General features: G+C 43.7%; 1 protein-coding gene across 2 annotated transcripts in view; it reads left to right on the top strand.

Moving 5' to 3' along the window:
- DEPDC1B (DEP domain containing 1B) overlaps positions 1 to 20,119 on the top strand; it is a 64,295-nt gene that overhangs the window by 7,644 nt on the left and 36,532 nt on the right. For both annotated transcript variants that reach the window (XM_048851255.1, XM_048851254.1), the window contains one exon: positions 17,577 to 17,712. In XM_048851255.1, the coding sequence (XP_048707212.1) occupies positions 17,577 to 17,712 (136 nt within the window). The remainder of the gene's footprint in view (positions 1 to 17,576; positions 17,713 to 20,119) is intronic.

Here is a 20,119-nt window from a genome sequence, read left to right as displayed (position 1 = left end):
TGGGGGGGTGGAGGGTGAGAAAACCTGGATTTGTGCTGGAAATGGCCCACCTGATGATCACTTTAGATAAGCTATTACCAGCAGGACAGTGGGGTGGGAGGAGGTATTGTTTCATATTCTCTGTGTATATATAAAGTCTGCTGCAGTTTCCACGGTATGCATCCGATGAAGTGAGCTGTAGCTCACGAAAGCTCATGCTCAAATAAATTGGTTAGTCTCTAAGGTGCCACAAGTACTCCTTTTCTTTTTGTCTATTAACATCTCTTTAGCCCAGGAAGTCATTAGTTGATTGGAAGAAGGCTGATTAGATGCTCAGATAGGTAACTTGATTGCCTGCACTTCTGGTAAGTGGAGTCAGAAAGCTATTTAGAATCTTCTTTCCTAGGATGAGAGGTGAGGAGGAACAAAAGGAATTCATGTTAGTAACTTCTCCTGTCTTCAACTTTTGTTAGCTGATAATTGGCTGGGGTCATCAGAATAGGTAAAATTCATTTAAGTGTTGTCTGGGTTTTCGTGTCCACGTACTCCTATGGTAACAACCACCATTAAAATATTTGTAACATTTTTATTAAAGATAGAGAAAAGAAGAAAAAAACTTAATATTTGAAACATAAAGAATTAAGACTTTCATTTTAACAATTTCTCTTAATTCCTTTCCTTTAACTCAACAGAATCTTTCATTTGAAAAAACCCTGTTTGACAGTGCTTTTACATAGTATTAATGGTATTAATTGTCCTATTCGGATCGTCCTATTCACCGCAGCAGTGAAAGGAGCAGACCGTGGGGCCGCCCAGCGGCTCCACGCCAGCAGCTCCTCCGGCGTGACTGTAGCACCTTCAACCATGCCTCCAGCCCTTCCACCCATGGCGTCTCCTGTCTGGGGTCTGAACTGCAGGGCTCTCCTGGGAACTGCAGTGGCGAAAGAAGCATAATGTGCAGCTCCTCTGGTGCGGCTGTACCGCACTGGGCCCTGCCCCCCAGCCCTGTCCTCTGGCGGGGCTGCCTACAGACCCCGGACAGAGGATGCTAGACACAGCCGTGTGGAAGGGCTGGGGGCGGTACAGCAGCTCCATGTTCTGCTCCTCCAGTGTCTTTCCAGTACAGCATACCGGCTACAAATATCCTACTGGTATGGCATACCATACCGTACCACCCTACTTGCACCACTGGATGTGGTGAGATGATTTAGTTGTCCCTGCCTACAGGCCAATCTCCTTTCTTCAGCAGCAGCATATGCCCTGCACACTCCCCATGCCCTACCCTAGTCATAAAGGGGCAGCTCCCATTTCTGTTATATAATTTATATCACTATTAACAAAAACAACAAATAGAACAATAAATGATGTTCAAAACTGTTACTAAATATAAACAATATTAACCTATTTCTAAAAAGTCTCTTCTAGGGAACTCACTCACATATGTTCTTGACGGGTTCATTGATATTCCTTCTGAAGACCCATCTTTCTCTGGTATCTTGACCACAGTTCTTTGCTCAAGGGAAGCAATTTCATGGCGCTAATATGGGCTTTTTCTTTTTTAGTTGTGATGCATGTGGGTGGAACCTGTGATGGGTCAACAAGTATTTGGATCAGGGTGTGCTCTGTGACTGGTCCATGGCACACTTTATTGAGAAGGAAGATACATACGGATCTGTTTCATGTGCTGTCTATTTTGCTTTGGTGCGTTGTGCAACTGTCTTGAGAGCTAACGCTTGACAAGTTCTGCATGTGCCATCTTATTATTTGTCGTTCATTGTTGTGAAACTTCAACTCTAAGTAACCATTAATCAGTGTAAATGTGGTGGTGGTGTTTTATTATGTTGGAATGAATCTCTGCTTGGGCAATAAGCATTGCACTCCAGGTGGGTAGTAAGGAATGCTAACTCTCTAGTTTTCATGCCTCTTTTCCCCCTTCCTCCCACATTTTGAGAGAACTTTTTGAGGTATTTTTGTATGCATTTATATAGATTTTAATCTCTGGCAGATTATATGTTTTACCAGTATCTTTTAATTGACGTAGCCTTCATTCATTTTCTGGTTTATTTTTATGATCTTAACTCATCTATTTTAGTAATAATTTCAAAACTCTTTTGAAAGATTAAACCAGGTTAATAGATCTTTGATCTATAGGTGCAACTGCTTACTATAATTCTCATTTTCTTTATGAACCTTGAATACCGTGTGCAGTTCTGATTGCCCCATCTCAATAAAAGATATATTAGAACTGGAAAAGGTACAGAGAAGGGCAACAAAAATTATTAGCATTATGGAATGGCTTCCATTTGAGGAGAGAGGAAAAAGACTGGCACTGTTCAGCTTGCAAAAGAGACAATTAAGGGGAGATCTGATAGAGGTCTAAAAATCATGACTGGTGTGGAGAAAGTAAATAAGGGAGTGTTATTTACTCCTTCTCATAACACAAGAACTAGGGGTTACCAAATGAAATTAATAGGCAGCAGCAATGTTCCCTCTAATTTTTTCCACCCATTTGCGGAATGAATTTTGCTATGTGCACCAAGGTAATGTGCGGATGTGCGCCACCAGTAGAAACAAAAAACCTAGAGATAATATATATATTTTTAAAAAGTTACCATAGGGATAATTACTCCAACCAGGACAGGTCAGGCATTTTAGAACTCACAACTCAAAGAATTAAATTTAAGCATAAGAGAGAAATAAAAATGATGAAATATAAAATAACGCTTTGAAAGAATAAAATTACAGAGAATATATGTGCATTGCAGGAAGTATCAAGAAGTAACAACAACAATAATACAAGTGTGTGAAAGACTTTGTGTGTATGTGTGGGAGACATAGACTCTGTGTGTGACAAAGTGTGTGTGTGTGTGTGTGTGTGTGTGGGCCGTGGAGGGGAGAGGGATGTGTGTGGGTGTCTGAGAGAGACACACACACACACACACACGTCTCTCCCCTCCACGGCCCCGAGGCTGTGGGGGAGAGGCACCTCTCCTGTCCCAGCTGCAGCCCTGGTCGGGGCTGGGGGGGAGAGGCGCCTCTTTTCCCTCCCCCACCCAGCACCCCCAAACACCCGTCACCTCACCCCGCTGCCCCCACCCTCCACACTCTCCATGCTCAGCAGTGTGCGTGCCTGCGTGGCTGGTGCACAGACCCTTGATGACCTCATGTGTGGCCATGTAGGCATGCACCTGAGAGGGAACACAGCAGGTTTAAAACAAACATAAGAAAGTACTGAACTTCTTCACACAACACACAGTCAATCTGCAGAACTTGTTGCCAAGGGATGATGTGAAGGTTAAAAAAAGAATTAGATAAGTTCATGGAGGATAGGTCCATCAGTGGCTATTAGCTAAGATGATCGGGGACACAACCCCACGCTCTGACTGCCGCCAAGGCTCTGACTGCCAGATGCTAGACTGGATGACAGGGTATGGCTCACTTGATAATTGCCTTGTTCTGTTCAGTCTCTCTGAAGCATCTGGCATTGGCCACTATTGGAAGACCGGACACTGGGCTAGATGGATCATTGGTCTTACCCAGTATGGCTATTCTTATGTTCTTATGAACTTGGAATACTTTTTATTTTATTTTAAAGTATGCAGTAAGATTGTGACTCTTTCACAGCTTGTTTCTTCTTATTGCATGAAAGCTCAGCTATCCTGAGAAATGTTTTTTCTACATTGTATCTTATAATATACAAGATAATGGTTCAGGTTAACTAACAGTACATGTTTCAGTGTATGACTATATTGGTTGATCCATGTTATAGTTAGAGCCCTGCACGGATACAAAAATGTGGATCCGTATCTGATCCGCAAGAATCAACTTGTATCCGACCCGCGATCCACAGTCCGTCTTTTATCTGCATCCACACCATACCTGCAGCAGCACGCTATCTCACAGTGCCTCTATGGCTTAATAATTGTGCATACTATTATTGTTGCTTGTTGTTATTTTAAACATCAATCTTATTATACAACAGGCATCAGAACAAATAGCCTTTTACACTAAAAATAATAAAATAAACGTCTCAAGTCAATACTGCTCAAAATCACAAACTGAACTATAAAATAAAAAAGACTGTCGCCTATTTAGAGCGATTTATAAAGTCATCACACTTAGAGCTCAGTAAGCCCAGTTTCTTTGCACCAGCCACTGTTCTCCCTGTGGAAGCATGCAAGGGGAATACTATCGCAGGGCTACAGTGCTTAATTTTTGCTGGGGCTGAGCCCTGGCACCTCTCAGCTTGGCAAGTCATCCTCCTAGAGGGATTGTGAGGGGGCAGTGAGGAGCAATGACAGGCGCTCCATGACAGTTTCCCCATGTGGATGCAGGAGGGGGTGCACAGTTTAGGAGGTAAAGGGGGCATAGGAGGGGGAGTGCAGGGGGTAGGGGCGCACAGGAAGGGGGTGAAGGTGCTCTCTGGTTGCTCAGCCAGTGCTTAATTTGTGCCATATCAGGTCAGTTGGAGAGGGAGGCAGCTGTTTCTGCAAAGTAAGTCAGTATGGCTTCCCTCTCCGACTGACCTGATACGGCAATGAAGTCAGGAGAGGTTTTCTAAATTGCATGACTGCTTAAACTGCGGCAATAGGAGCATGTGGGATTTTACTACCTGTCTTAATCTATCACCTCCCCTTTCTCTGTATATGGAGGGTGAGGGAATATGGGATCTGGAAGGCGGGAAAGCAGCCTCATAGGCTATGAGATGTGTTTCACTGCCTTTTGAGACCCTATATTTAGAACTCTGCATAAATACAAAATTTGTGTTTGCGTCCCATCTGCGATCTGCAAAAATGGTCTGTGGATATCCGTGGATTTGCAGGGCTCTAGTTATAGTAGAATCACTTTATTTGTATATAGTTCTGTCACATGTTACTCTTATAACAAACTAATCTCCACTCAACTCATTTCTTAATTAAATGTAATTTATCTTGTGACATTTTGTGACCTAAGGGTTTTTTCCCTGGTGAAAAGACTTTCTTTTGTGTGCTGAAAATTGTCCTTTCACATTCATGTCCTCCTTTCAAATATCTTAAAGCAGTTTTGATTCTGTCTGTAGTTGGATTTTTTTAAAACAAGATTATAAATCTGCTTTATAAATGCAATTCTGTTGGTATAGTACACTTGGATTTCTCCAAGGCATTTGACTTGGTACATCATGGCATTCTGATTTAAAAAATCTTGCATTATATGGACTTAATAGGGGACACATTAAAAACTGGCTTGCTGACAAATCTCAGTGTCAATGAGGGGGCCATTTCTAGAAAGCTTTCATGGTTCAACACTTTTTAATATTTTTTTTAATCAACTATCTAGATGATGGTATAAAGTCTTTGCTGTTAAAGTGTGCGCATGACACACAGATTAGTGGGATAGTAAAGGAGGATAGAGTACTGTAGCAGAGTGATCTGAATCACCTGGTAAAATGGTCACAGGCTAACAAAATGCATTTTTAATACAGTTAAATGCCAGGTAATATATCTGGGAACCAAGAATGCAGGTTATACTTAAGGGGTGCAAGACACTGTATTAGAAAGCAGTGACTCATGGCGTGTCTTCACTATGACACTAAATTGGTACAGCTGGTCGATGCAACAGCATTGATTTAGCGGGTCTGGTGAAGACGCTATATGTTGACAGGAGAGCATCTCCCACTGACATAGCGCAGTGTAGAGACCATGTTAAGTCAATGTAAGTTACATTGCTCAGGGGGGATGGGTTTTTTACACCCCTGAGTGATGTAACGTATGTTGACTTAAGCGGTAGTGTTGACAAGGCCTCTGAGAAAAACTTAGGGGTCATTGTAGAAAATTGCCTCAGCATGAGTTCCCAGTGTGGTGTCATGGCAAAAATGACTAATCTGATCCTTGCATGTCTAGAGGGGAATATCAAGTAGAAGAAGGGAAGTGATATTTTGTCTCTGTATACAGCATTGGTAAGACTGCTGCTAGGATACTATGTTCTGTTCGGGTGTCTGGGCTTCAGGAAGGATGTGGAAACGAACAGAACATAAGAATGGCCCTACTGGGTCAGACCAAAGGTCCATCTAGCCTAGTATCCTGTCTTCTGACAGTGGCCAGTGCCAGGTGCCCCAGAGGGAATGAACAGAACAGGTAATCAAGTGATCCATCCCCTGTCGCTGATTCCCAGCTTCTGGCAAACAGAGGTTAGAGACACCACTCTTGCCCATTCTGGCTAATAGCCATTGATGGACCTATCCTCCATGAATGTATCTAGTTCTTTTTTGAACCCTGTTATGGTCTTGGCCTTCACAACATCCTCCGGCAAGGAGTTCCACAGGTTAACTGTGAGCTGTGTGAAGAAATACTTCCTTTTATTTGTTTTAAACCTGCTGCCTATTCATTTCATTTGGTGACCCCTAGTTCTTGTGTTATGAGAAGGAGTGTAAATAACACTTCCTTATTTATTTTCTCCGCACCAGTCATGATTTTATAGACGTCAATCCTATCCCCCCTTAGTCATCTCTTTTCCAAGCTGAAAAGTCCCAATCTTATTAATCTCTCCTCATATGGCAGCCGTTCCATACTCCTAATCACTTTTGTTGCCCTTTTCTGAACCTTTTCCAATTCCAATATATCTTTTTTGAGACGGGGCGACCACTTCTGCACACAGTATTCAAGATGTGGACGTACCATGGATTTATATAGAGGCAACATGATATTTTCTGTCCTATTATCTATCCCTTCCTTAATTATTCCCAGCATTCTGTTCACTTTTTTGACTGACGCTGCACGTTGAGCGGATGTTTTCAGAGAACTATCCACAATGACTCCAAGATCTCTTTCTTGAGTGGTAACAGCTAATTTAGACCCCATCATTTTATATGTATACTTGGGATTATGCTTTCCAATTTGTATTACTTTGCATTTATCAACATTAAATTTCATCGGCCATTTTGTTGCCCAGTCACCCAGTTTTGAGAGATCCTTTTGTAGCTCTTCGCAGTCTGCCTGGGTCTTAATTATTTTTAATAATTTTGTATCATCTGCAAATTTTGCCATCTCACTGTGTACGCCTTTTTCCAGATCGTTTATGAATATGTTGAATAGGACTGGTCCCAGAACAGACCCCCCTGAGGGACACCACTGTTTACCTCTTTCTGTTCTGAAAACTGACCATTTATACTACCCTTTGTTTCCTATCTTTTAACCAGTTACCAATCCAAGAGAGCACCTTCCCTCTTATCCCATGGCAACTTAGTTTGCGTAAGAGCCTTTGGTGAGGGACCTTGTCTGAAAATCTAAGTACACTATATCCACTGGATCCCCTTGGTCCACATACTTGTTGACCCCCTCAAAGAATTTTAGTAGATTGGTGAGGCATGATTTCCCTTTACTAAAACCATGTTGACTCTTCTTGAACAAATTATGTTCATCTATATGTCTGACAATATTGTTCTTTATTATTGTTTCAACCAGTTTGCCTGGTACTGAAATCAGGCTTACAGGCCTGTAATTGCCAGGATCACGTCTGGAGCCCTTTTTAAAAATTGGCGTCACATTAGCTATCCTCCCGTCATCTGGTACAGAAGCTGATTTAAACAATCGGTTACAGACTACAGTTAGTAGTTCTGCAATTTCACGTCTGAGTTCCTTCAGAACTTTTGGGTGAATACCATCTGGTCCTGGTGACTTATGGCTGTTTAATTTATCAATTTGTTCCAAAACCTCCTCTAATGATACCACAAATGCTAGGGAAAGTTCAAAGAAGGGGCCACAAAAATGATCTTAGAGCTGGAAAACGTATGATTTGAGGCTTAAGGAGTTCAGTTGATTTAGTTTATAGGAAAAAAAAAAGGTTGAGAGGTTACCTCATTGCTATGTTTTAGGTACTTACACATGGAAAACATTTGATAGTGGGGTTTTTCAATCTTGCTGACAGAGGCATAAGAAAATTTAATGGCTGAAAACTGAACAAATTTAGTCTTGAAATAAGATGCAATTTCCTAACTATTAGGGTAATCAGACATTGGAAGACCTTACCAGTGGAAGTGGTTGTCATCATTTGGAGTCTTTTTTTTTTCCGGGGGGGGGGGGGGGTGTTAATATGTCTACACTGCAATTAAATACTTTTGTCAGCTGATTTGGGCTTGTGGGGCTCAGGCTACAGGGCTGTAAAATTGTGGTGTAGATGTTAAGGCTGGAGCCCAAACTCTGGGACCCTGCAAGGGTGGAGGGTCCCAGAACCTGGACTCCAACTGGAGCCTGAAATTCTACACTGCAATTTTATAGCCCCACAGCCCAAACCAGAGTCAGCTGACATGGGCCAGCTGGGGGTGTTTAATTTTAGACATACCCTTAGACAAGATTAGGAGTCTTTTGAAAAGATAAACTCTAATACATTTTCTAAGGAAAATTCCTCAGCCTGTGTGTGCAAGCAGTTGAGCCAGATAGTTGTGATGGTCTCCTCTGGACTTGGAATCTGTAACTCTGTGAATCCCCCAGTTCATCTCCTTCCTTCATGAGCCTCCTCTTCATGGGGAGAACAGAAATGCTTGCATTGCCCTCAGCATGTTCATAACCCTTGCAGCTCTGCATTAAAGACCACGACTGTCATCGAGTTTTATGCTTCAGGGCTTCAACTGGCCACCTGCAGTGGGCAGGAAGGAATTTTGTTTCCTGCAATTGACCAGATGTATTCAGAATTATTCATCAGATTTGGGGTTGGGGAGAAATTTTTCCCAGGTCAGATTGGAAGGGACCTTGGATTTTTTCGACCTTCCCCTGTAGCATGGGGCACGGATCACCTGGCTAGGGTAGGGGTAGTCAATAGGCGGACTGCCAGATCCTTTTGAATTGATCCCCAAATCTTTTTATTTACTTATAATTATTATTTTATTTATTATTATCATTATTTTTATTATTTTCTCTGGACTCTGGACCTTGACTATACCTTGACCAAGAAATTTGGACCTTTTAAAAAAATTAATTGATTATCCCTGTGCAATGGTCATCTGGTCATATCTCAGCTAATCAATTCCATGCCATTGTGAAGGCTTTGTGGATTGATGGCAACTTAATCTTTCCTGTTTTCTGCTTGTGATACACAACTTAGTTTCCCGAGGACTGAAATGCTTTGGTCTAATTAAAGTCTTTGGGCTCAGTATAGGGGTATTTGGGTGAAATGTGATGGCTTGTGATATGTGGTAGGTCAGCCTAGTTAAAATAATGGTCCCTTCTGGCCTTAAACTCTGAAATATTGGTGGCAATCTTTTGGCACTGGTGGGTATTCAATTCTTGTCCTTAAATACTCAACATATTTTGTGTTTTCTGCTTAATATTTGCAGAGAGAGAAAGTCAGTTAGGCATTTTTGAGTGAAATCAAGAATTTTGCATGATTTCTTCTTGAATAGACACAATCTTTCTTCAAGTATGCTTGATATATTTTTTTTTTACTTGTTTAAGCCATTTATGACTGTGGAGTTTGGATTTCCAGTACCCAATCATGCTCAATATGCACTAAAACAACTTTCGCTTTCCATCTTTATTTTTCAGTATATTTAATATCCTGGGAGCTCCCTCTGGTGCACTTGCCTTAATGCTGCTTTGCAAATATGTCTTCAGCTGTAATGGTGTAGGTAGGGGTGAAAAAGGTGAATGTAGGTATGTTCCTTTTTTAAATTGAATCAACAAATACTACACAAGTTTTGGGGACAGTAGTCACCTTTATACTTTATGTAAACTGTTAAATTGATCCTTTTTATGGTGACTTTCAATGATGCAGTACATAAGACCATTACTGAAAGATGTAAAGGGTAGTCTTCCATTTCTGTTTTATAGGAGTGGAGAAAATAAGTGAGTAAACTCTGACTAAAACTTCCAGGCACATGGTCAAATGCCTAAATTGCTCATGAAATTAAACCACCAAAAATATGAACATATCATTTTGTAATGGCAAATACCTATGGTTTATACATCAGTATGTCTTCACTGATTGCCACAATTTGAGGCTTCAGTGCTGTTGGGTGTTATATTTCCTTGTGGTGTGTAAAAGCGTTGACACCTGTAGGTTCTGCAGTTTCTGGAATCTGAGCAGTTGCATTTAAAGTTGCTCAGAAAAAAGACCTGCACCTCAGATGGCTGGCTGACATCTGGGAGGATTGTGGCAGCTCTTTCACTACTGGTGGCAGTGTGGGTGGCACTGTCTCCAGTCACCACTTCAACCATAAACTTCTCTGGGGCGTTGTTTCCCTCTTTTTCCCACCCCCTCCCACATCCAATACTCTCAGCTGAAGGCTTCACTAACCCCAAAGGTCAGTCTTGGTTTGCTGTATCTAGGGTGCTTGCTATGAATAATTAATCAGATTAGCTTTAACCATCTCAAAGCCTGAGGTGGTCCGTCCGTTGGCTCCACAACCCAAAAGCGTGACTTTGCCTAAAGCTGAGTTCAATGCTATCAGGAGGAGGTGAACAAGCCCACTAGTACCTCTTACTGTGAGAGGTATGATAGCCTACTTTACCTTCCTTCCAGAGGGGAAGAGGGTAGATCTGGGGTGTGACAATCTTCCCTCACTGTACAAAATGCTGGTACCGTTGTTTATTCTTAGACTGCCAGGAGTTGGCTCTATCAGTCTCATTTCCTCATAGCCAGTGCTTCTGCCTGTTAATCACTCTTCCTGAATCTATGGCTTCAGCAAGGAGGGCAGCAGTGGGAATGCTGAAACAATGGAGATGAAATGGAGGTTGCTTGGAAAAAAGGTGGGAGAGAATTATAGGCCAAGAGACCGTAAGAAAAGCACCACAGACATGGTCATTTAAAACTCTAAAAATGATGTAATTAGTAGTGAGGGTATTAACTATATTGCTTATAAGACATACTACTAGAGTTGTGACATTTGTGTAGAGGAGGCTTTTGTTGTCTGTAGTAAGAGTTCATGCCCTTCTTTGGATACTGCTAAACCATCCCTGCCAAGGCTTTGACATGTCTCTGGTTTATAAAGATTCTTTTGAAGAGGGATTCTGGTGATGGTGGTTGTGACGTTAAACCCCATATTCTTCATGGAAATATGGTTGTGATATGAATATGGTACGACTAAGATATACTTTATGCAAGATGGCTCATGTAAGGTATCATTGGAAAGGTTATGATTTACTGAATGTGTTTATCCAATTTGTATGCATGTATCATTTTTATATCTGAAGCTGGGAATATTGACCATGTCTCTGTATTTCAAATGTGCTATGTTGGATGAGGCCAAACAATGGTAGTGGCTTCTTGAAGAAATGCACACAAGCATAAGGATCACCCCAGGAATTGTGTGCAATAGAAACGTCTCAGAGATAGCACTACACAATGGGAACTGTTTAACCCAGGTCACAGCAAAAAGCTTTCCAGCAAGTGGGGGGAAGATATAAAAGAGGGACAATGACAACAGGAAGGGTCCTCACTCTCCCTACAACAACACACCTGAAAACACCTGAGGAAAAAAGACTGAACTGTGAGAAGTGATGGTCCCAGGCTAAGATCTTTTAGCCTGTGTATGAAAAGCTGGGAAAGCGAAGGCAACTTGTGCCTTAAGAATCTGCCAACCTGTTTATCACTCAGGATGAGAATTTGTTAATTTGTATTTTACCTATCTAGTGTGTTAAGCTCAGTCTGTGGCTTTTGTTTATTTACTAAGGCAATCTGCTTTGTTTTGTTTGCTATCTCTTTAACCACTTAAAATTCACCTTTTGTAGTTAATAAACTTATTTCTTGTTTATAATAAAACCCAGTTTATGTAATTTCTAACTGGGAGGGCAAGAAGTTGTGCATGTTTCTCTTCACACTGAGGAAGAGGGTGGATTTTTATGAGCTTGCGCTGTGCAGATTTTTCTATACAGTGCAAGACAGTATTATTTTGAGTTTATCTCCCAAAAGTGGTGGGCACGTGAGTGCTGGGGGAGTCCTCTCGCAGAAAGCTGACTTCAGTTTGTGACTGCAGCGGGGTGTGGCCCTACCTGTGTGTGTGTGTGCTACAAGAGGCCAGAGAGCCTAATTCAGCAAAGCAAGGAGAGGGAACCCTGGCTGGTTGAGCAAGAGAGGCTCAGTGAAATTCCAGTATATCAGGTGGCACCCCAGAAGGGGGATCCAACCTGTCACAGTGACGTTTTGGGAATGGGTATGTGTGTGTGTGTTCGTTTGTTCAAAAACGCTTCCCCATATAGGATAACCTGCACCCTGAAAGGACTTTTATCTTGCATACTGCTCTTCCCCCCCAAGATGCAGGTGCAGAGAACCTGCAATCTACTCAGTATTGGCTGAGTCGCTTGCACTAGCTAGTTGAGCTTTGAAGAAAGCCTTGTCAACAAAACTGAAGGGAAGAGTGTGTGTGTGTGTGAGAGAGAGAGAGAGAGAGAGAATCCCCTTGAAAATCAATGAAAATGTTTGATCAGTTGGAGGAGTGGGTAGTGAATTTTGGGGAAAATTTCTGTCACTCTAGTTAAAATGTCCCCCTCCTGTAGGAGACAGGCCTAAGTTCCTTGTTAGCTGGCACTTCTGGGGGAGCTTCCCCTTGGTTGTAGGGACTGTGCATGGGTGGTCAGGCTTAATGGTTAGTTAGGTTCCAAGCCAAAGATGAGAGACAGAGTCAGATGTCAAGCTAGGGGTCAAAGTGTTGGGTATAGAATCATAGAATATCAGGGTTGGAAGGGACCTCAGGAGGTCATCTAGTCCAACCCCCTGCTCAAAGCAGGACCAATCCCCAATTAAATCATCCCAGCCAGGGCTTTGTCAAGCCTGACCTTAAAAACTTCTAAGGAAGGAGATTCTACCACCTCCCTAGGTAACGCATTCCAGTGTTTCACCACCCTCCTAGTGAAAAAGTTTTTCCTAATATCCAACCTAAACCTCCCCCACTGCAACTTGAGACCATTACTCCTTGTCCTGTCCTCTTCTACCACTGAGAATAGTCTAGAACCATCCTCTCTGGAACCACCAGAGAGTAGGAGGGTAGGATGTGGGAGCAGGGACCTGGAGTGAGGCAGGTACCAGGAATACACAGGAGTCTGGGTTAAGGAGGACAAGAACCAGGAACAGCCAGAGAGGCGGGAAGGCAGGGCTCAGGAATCATGTAAGTAGGCAGAGTCTATAGTAGCAGCCAGCCAGGGATTCCTGTAGTTGCTTGGACAACTTCCTGTGACTCTTCACGGTTTAAATAGAGCTTTCCAGCTAATTGGTGGTGCTGGATGTTTTTTCCAGTGAGGAACTTTGAGGGTGGGTCCTTTTGTGAGCTAGCTCCCTTCTCTAGTTGTTCAGGTGAGCTGCTTGGTGGTGTCCATGTGCTGAGCACTGCCTGGGGACCCGTAGGCCTGGGTTCAAGCCCATTATCCCTCACATTGGCTGGACACATTCTTCCAGGGTCCAGTTCCTCACCTACACTGGCTAGGGGATTGAGTCCCCACTTCCTAGGGACTATTGAGTTAGCCCTTCTGAGGGCTCTAGGCCCATATTAACTCCACCCACTACCTCTGAGAGTACTCCCAAATTTGTCCCAAGATAATGGGATAGGCCCCACTACCAGGATCATAAGAACGGCAATAGTGGGTCAAACCAAAGGTCCCTCTAGCCCACTATCCTCTCTTCCGACAGTGGCCAATGCCAGGTACCCCAGAGGGAATGAACAGAACAGGTAATCCTCAAGTGATCTGTCGTCCATTCCCAGCTTCTGGCAAACAGAGGCTAGGGACATCATCCCTGCCCAGCCTGGCAAATAGCCATTGATGGATCTATCCTCCATGAATTTGTCTAGTTGTTTTTTGAACCCTGTTATAGTGTTGGCCTTCACAACATCCTCTGGCAAGGAGTTCCACAGGTTGACTGTGTGCTGAGTGAAGAAATACTTCCTTTTATTTGTTTTAAACCTGCTGCCTATTCATTTCATTTGGTGACCCCTAGTTCTTGTGTTATGAGAAGGAGTGTAAATAACACTTCCTTATTTATTTTCTCCACACCAGTCATGATTTTATAGACCTCAATCCTATCCCCCCTTAGTCATCTCTTTTCCAAGCTGAAAAGTCCCAATCTTATTAATCTCTCCTCAAATGGCAGCTGTTCCATACCCCTAATCACTTTTGTTGCCCTTTTCTGAACCTTTTCCAATTCCAATATATCTTTTTTGAGACGGGGCGACCACATCTGCACACAGTATTCAAGATGTGGACGTACCATGGATTTATATAGAGGTAACATGATATTTTCTGTCCTATTATCTATATCCCTTTCTTAATAATTCCCAACATTTTGTTTGCTTTTTGACTACCGCTGCTCATTGAGTGGATGTTTTCAGAGAACTATCCACAATGACTCCAAGATCTCTTTCTTGAGTGGTAACAGCTAATTTAGTCCCCATGCACTCACCAAGGCCACTGTTCTGCAGTGCTGGGCATTCCATCACACTAGTCTAGTCGTAAGGGACTTGGCCTCTGGCTGAGCCCTAGACAGTCTGCCTCCTTCCAGGGTTGTCAATGAACACAAAAAAGAAACACAAATGAATAATCCCACAGCCTGAAGAAAGAGCACCTTACTAAACATGTTCCTGTTAAGCTGTGGTCCCATAGATTAATATAGGGAAAATAGTCCCCTCAAGTAGGTGGATCAGCATCAAGCCCTCTCTTCTTCCAGGGAGGTGCTGCTGGGCAGTGGTCATCTGAAAAGCTCTTGCCTTCAGTCAACCCTCTCTCCAGGAGCTGGAGACTGGGGTTCTGCTCTCCTTTCTGGTCTGCCACCAACAATACTATGTCTTTCCCTTTTAAGTTCCTCCAAATCTGACATTTCTTACAGGTGTGGTGGGATGGGGCTACCTAAACCCATATTAGCTCATTAACCCTGTATTGCCCAGTGTGGGATTTGTTTATACCACATCACAGTTCACAATTATTGGATCGCTTTTTCGTATTAGCTACAGCTTTCCTTCTGCTTACCCAGAAGGAGTTGGAATCTAGACTTTCTTCCTGAACGCTTCAAGTTTCTCCAGCTCTTCTACCTTCAGGAGAAAGCCCTCCACAGAGAACTAGTCTTACCTCCTAGGCTCTTCTCTCTTTTTACATGAGTTTCATGTTTTAAGATTTGATTTATTTAATCATTACTGTAACAAGCCTTTTTAAAATTCAGATTTCCAGATGTTATGAGTAGCTCATTGTTCAGTTGTATGATTGTGACACAAGCGGTAAATCATACAGTTGACTTGATTAAAGAAAAATAATACATTTTTATTTGGTTTTTGAAAGTAAAACACATCAAGACTGGACAGGCAGGAACCTTTCCCAAGCTGCCGTAAAACAAAGTGCATACACTATAGCAGGGGTGGGCAAACATTTTGGCCTGAGGGCCACATCTGGGTTTGGAAATTGTATGGTGGGCCATGAATGCTTATGAAATTGGGGGTTGAGAGGCTGGGGGTGCAGGCTCTGGGGTGGGGCCAGAAATGAGGAGTTCAGGGTGTGGGAGGGGGCTCCCGGCTGGGGCAGGTGGTTGGGGTATGGAGGTGGGGTGAGGGCTCTGGCTGGCGGTACAGGCTCTGGGGTGGGGCTGGGAATGAGGCGTTGGGGGTACAGGAGGGTGCTCTGGGCTGGGACCAAGGGGTTTAGAGGGAGGGAGGGGAATCCAAGGCAGGGGGTCGGGGTGCAGGCTCCAGGCAGTGTTTACCTCAAGCAGCTCCCAGAAGCAGCGGCATGTCCCCTCACCAGCTCCGTTGCGGAGGTGCAGCCAGGTGGCTCTGCACACTGCCCCGTCCACAGGCACTACTACTGCAGCTCCCATTGGCCATGGTTCCCAACCAATGGGAGCTGCAGAGCCCCTTGTCTGACCCTATGCATAAGAGCCGGAAGGGGGACATGCTGCTGCTTCTGCGAGCTGTGTGGAGCCACAGCATAGCACAGATCCTGGCAGGAGTTTGAGGGCCAGATTAAAATGTCTGAAGGGCTGGACGTGGCTCCACATCACCTCCATATTCGTGCACATAACAAAATTTATGAGGCAGGGGTGGGACTGAGGGGTTCGGAGTGTGAGAGGGGGCTCAGGGCTGAGGCAGAGGGTTGGGGTGCAGGAGGGGGTGAGGGCTCTGGGGTAGGGCTGGGGTTGAGGGGTTGGTGTACCTGGGGCTACAGCAGGGAGAGAGGACTCCCCCTAGCTTTCTCTCCCACCACAGCAGCACCTGGGCTGGAGGGGAGAGGCACCTCTCTCTGCTGCAGCAGCTCCGGGGCTGGAGCCATGGGATAGGCGCCTCTCCTCTGGATGTGGCAGGTCCGGGGTTCAGCTGAGTTGGGGCGCCTTTTCCCTGTTCGCAGCAGGTTTGGGCTGGGGCTGGGTGGGGGTGCCTCTTCTCCATCTGTGGCAGTTCTGGGCTGGGTTGGGGCCAGAGGAGGGGCCACGCTTCCCCGGCTGGCAGTCCTAGAGGAGTGCAGGAGAGGGGCCGGAGAGGAGAGGAGAGGAGTCAGTGCTGCGGCCTCAGTGCCACAGCACAAGTGAAGTGGAGGGCCAGGCCAGTGGGGCCCCTGCTGAGCGTGGGCCTGGCACCATCATAAACCTGGTACTGGCCAGGCTGGGTTGGGGCCGGAGGAGGGGCGCCTCTCCCCGCTGCGACATCTCTCCCCACTGCAGCCCTGAGTGCCTGCACAGTGCTTAATAGGCTGCTGCACAGCTGTGCAGCTTAGAGGGAACTTAGGTGATCAGCAGCTGCGTCTGAGCACCTGGGTTACCCTAGCTCAGGTGTGAGCAGCCACTGCAAGGTCACACTTGAGTTACTATGTTCTGACTGGTGCTTCGTTGATCTGTGTGTATCAGTGGGAACATAATCCATGGTTCTTTGTACTGCTGTATGATTGATTGTTTCCCAGTGAATTGTGGAAAAACTTGTCTTTCCTTCTGGGAACACAGAGAGGGATTTGGGAAATCATTGGAGGACTGTCAGCATTCAAATGACTTGCGTTGTGTTCTCACTGCAAAGGGAATGGGTTACCAGCTCATGTGAAATCTTTACTTGGGTTTTAGATTACAGACCAGTGATTCTCAAACATTTTTTACTGGTGACCCCTTTCACATAGCAAGCCTCTGAGTGCAACCCTCCCATCAATTAAAAATGTGTTTTTTTTATATATTTAACACCATTATAAATGCTGGCGGCAAAGCGGGGTTTGGGGTGGAGGCTAACAGCTCGCGACTATCCAGGTAAGAACCTTGTAACCGCCTGAGGGGTCCTGACCCCCAGTTTGAGAACCCCTGCTATAGCCTCAGATAGCCAGCTAGCTCGTGATGAAAGAACCACTAACCTAGAGAGAAAGTGTTTTGTATGTGAATGAGAAGGATCTGAGGGATAACATCCAAGGAGCCCAAATTATCTCTTCAGTGAAGATGTAATCTAAGAGGTGCAAATGAGTGACAACCCACCTGATTCAGTAAGAAAGCAGAATCCACTTAAACCTTTCCTAGCAGGATCAACATCTCCTAATGTGGAGAAGTATTCAGACATACTAGATGTATATATGTGCACCCACATATCAAGTAATGTAGAAAGACACAGGTTGAAAATAGTAAATATAAAATTGCACAATATTTAGAAGCTTTTTTTTTTTTGAAGTGTTATCTTTAATGTTATTTAGGTTTCCTCCTTCCTCACCACTGAAACCATATCCAACAAGACCTCCATATAGAAAGGAAGTAATTAAATTTCCAGACTGGAATGTTCCTGAAGCAGGCACTTCCCAAGAACACATCCCAGTGAAGCCTTTCATGATGGTAAGATTTCTTGTTTCCAGTTTCTAAAATATTTGATATTCTGAAGGGAAAATAGGTAATGGGAAGGGATAAAATAAACTAACGATCTTTTCTTTTTTGATGCATAGTGTTTGGCTGTAGAAAAATTGAAAGAAATAGATTTTTATGTTGAGTTTTTGCTTAAAGGAAGTCATTGTTCTTTCATTTTTAATTATAGTTCATTGGTTGTTTTGATTTTCTCTCTCAAATGGGTTGCTTTCTCATTTGATTATTTTTATGTTCACAAATTACACTACAGAATTTACTAAGTACATAATTTAAAGGATAAATTCATAAATTTGAGAGGGTTCAGAGAAGAGCTACAAGAATGATTAAAGGAGTAGAAAACATGCCTTATAGTGATAGACTTAAAGAGCTCAATCTTTTAGCTTAACAAAGAAGGGTGAGTCCATAAGTATCTACATCGGAAACAAATAGTTAATAATGGGCTCTGCAGTCTAGCAGAGAAAGGTACAACACGATCTAATGGCTGGACATTGAAACTGGACAAATTCAGACTGGAAATATGGCATACATTTTTAATAGTGAGAGTAATTAACCATTTTAACAATTTACCAAGGGTCATGGTGGATTCTCTATCACTGACAATTTTAAAATAAAGAGTAGATTTTTTTCTAAATGATAAGCTAGGAATTATTTTGTGGACGTTCTATGGCCTGTGTTATACAGGACACAATGGTCTCTTCTGGCCTTGGAATGTATGAATCTATATATTTGACATTTAACTAATGTGCTAATGTATTGTAAAACAACAACAAATTTGCTTCATTCCAGGATAAAATGGTCATTTTGTTGGAATTGTATCGCATGATTGTTTCACTTGAAGGTTGCGCGACCGTACTGGTTTTTTAAAACTCTTATAAAGCTTCAGTTTTTATGGCTTCCACATACTTGCTCACAATAAATGTTACTCATGGAGGAATTCCGCACCACTGTGGAATGCAGAATTGCCTGTTTTCCTCGCAGAATTTCTGGCCGCCACTAGGGGCCACTGGACTACACGTAGCCCAGCTCGCAGTGAGCAGAGCGCCCAGACTGGCTGGGCTGGAGGCTGCACGCTCTTTGGTCCTCATTCTCCCAGGGACAGGAGAGGGCCCGGGAGACCCAGCCAGCTCTGGCAAAGGGTGAGGAAGGTCAGGGCCAGGCCACACCACACCATTTCCTCTGGCGGGACAGTAAAGAAGTGGGGGAGGAGTAAAGGCTCTGGGTGTCCTGGTGTCTGGGCCGGGGACTGCCCTGCAGCTGGGCTCTGGGGGGAATGGGAGTGCAAGTGTCTGGGCTCTGGGGGCCCCACACTGCTCTCTCCAGCAACCCCAATTGGAACTGGGTTGTTGTAGGGGTTTCTTTAATTCTCTGCTCCTGAGGGAATCTTTGTTCCTGTTGTCTGTTTTGTTGACATACTTATTGACAGGTATTTTGAAATAAAATACCAAAATAATTGAAACTGGAGTGATTATATTGTGTTATTTTGAGAAATAAAATATGCAGAATTTTCCAGAATTTTAAAATGTTGTGCACAGAATTTTTAATTTTTTGGCACAGAATTCCCCCAGGAGTAAAATATGCTGCAGCTATAGAGAGCAGTTGTGTTGGATTGTTTTGCTGTGTGAACTTGGAGGATCTCTCTGTTTTAATCCTTACCTGATCCCAGCATTTCCCAAACTGCCTCCCAGACTCCACATCATAAACATGAAACCAATTGTGCTCTAGCTTGCATCCCTGACATATGTTGTTTAAAGGCCTGAGCATTTTACTTTATGCATCTTCATGTCTCCAACCCTCCTCTGGGCTAATCCTGTGTGTTTGCGCAAGCACACACTCCCCATGCACACTTTGGAAATAGGTGCAGATTTTGATAATATGATAATGTCTTTCTTACATGTTTTGATCAGTGAAATTGTTAACACTGTTGATATTTCAACTGTCGTTGGCATCTAAGTTATCATCCCTTGAAATTAATGGCACAGTTCAGGCCGCAGAGCAATTGTTTCAGGATTTCGTAAACACAGTCAGAGATCTCTGCTACTTTTAGCATGTTAGCTTGGGCAGAGTTAGCAGGTGTACATCTACTCAAGCTGGAAATTACAACTCCCAGCTGCAGTGCAAACATAGCCAAAAAGCTAATAGAGTTCAACCAATGCAGTATGGGCATGGCGGTGCAGGCTAGCTGCCCAAGCACAGCCCTGCTTGAGATCCTAGGTATGTACTTGGGTGGCTAGCCTGAGCTGCTGTGGCCACACGGCTATTTTTGGCATGCTAGCTCGAGCAGCACTAGTGTCTGTAAATCTTCCCGAGCTGGGAATTAAACCTCCCAGCTGCAGTGTAGACTTATCCTTCGAAGGTTTTCTTTGCAACCATTTATAGCTAC

The sequence above is a fragment of the Caretta caretta genome, chromosome 5 (assembly GCF_965140235.1).
Source record: "Caretta caretta isolate rCarCar2 chromosome 5, rCarCar1.hap1, whole genome shotgun sequence".
NCBI lineage: Eukaryota > Metazoa > Chordata > Testudines > Cheloniidae > Caretta > Caretta caretta.
The sequence above is the reverse complement of the archived record's forward strand: the minus strand, read 5'-3'. Positions and strand labels throughout refer to the sequence as shown.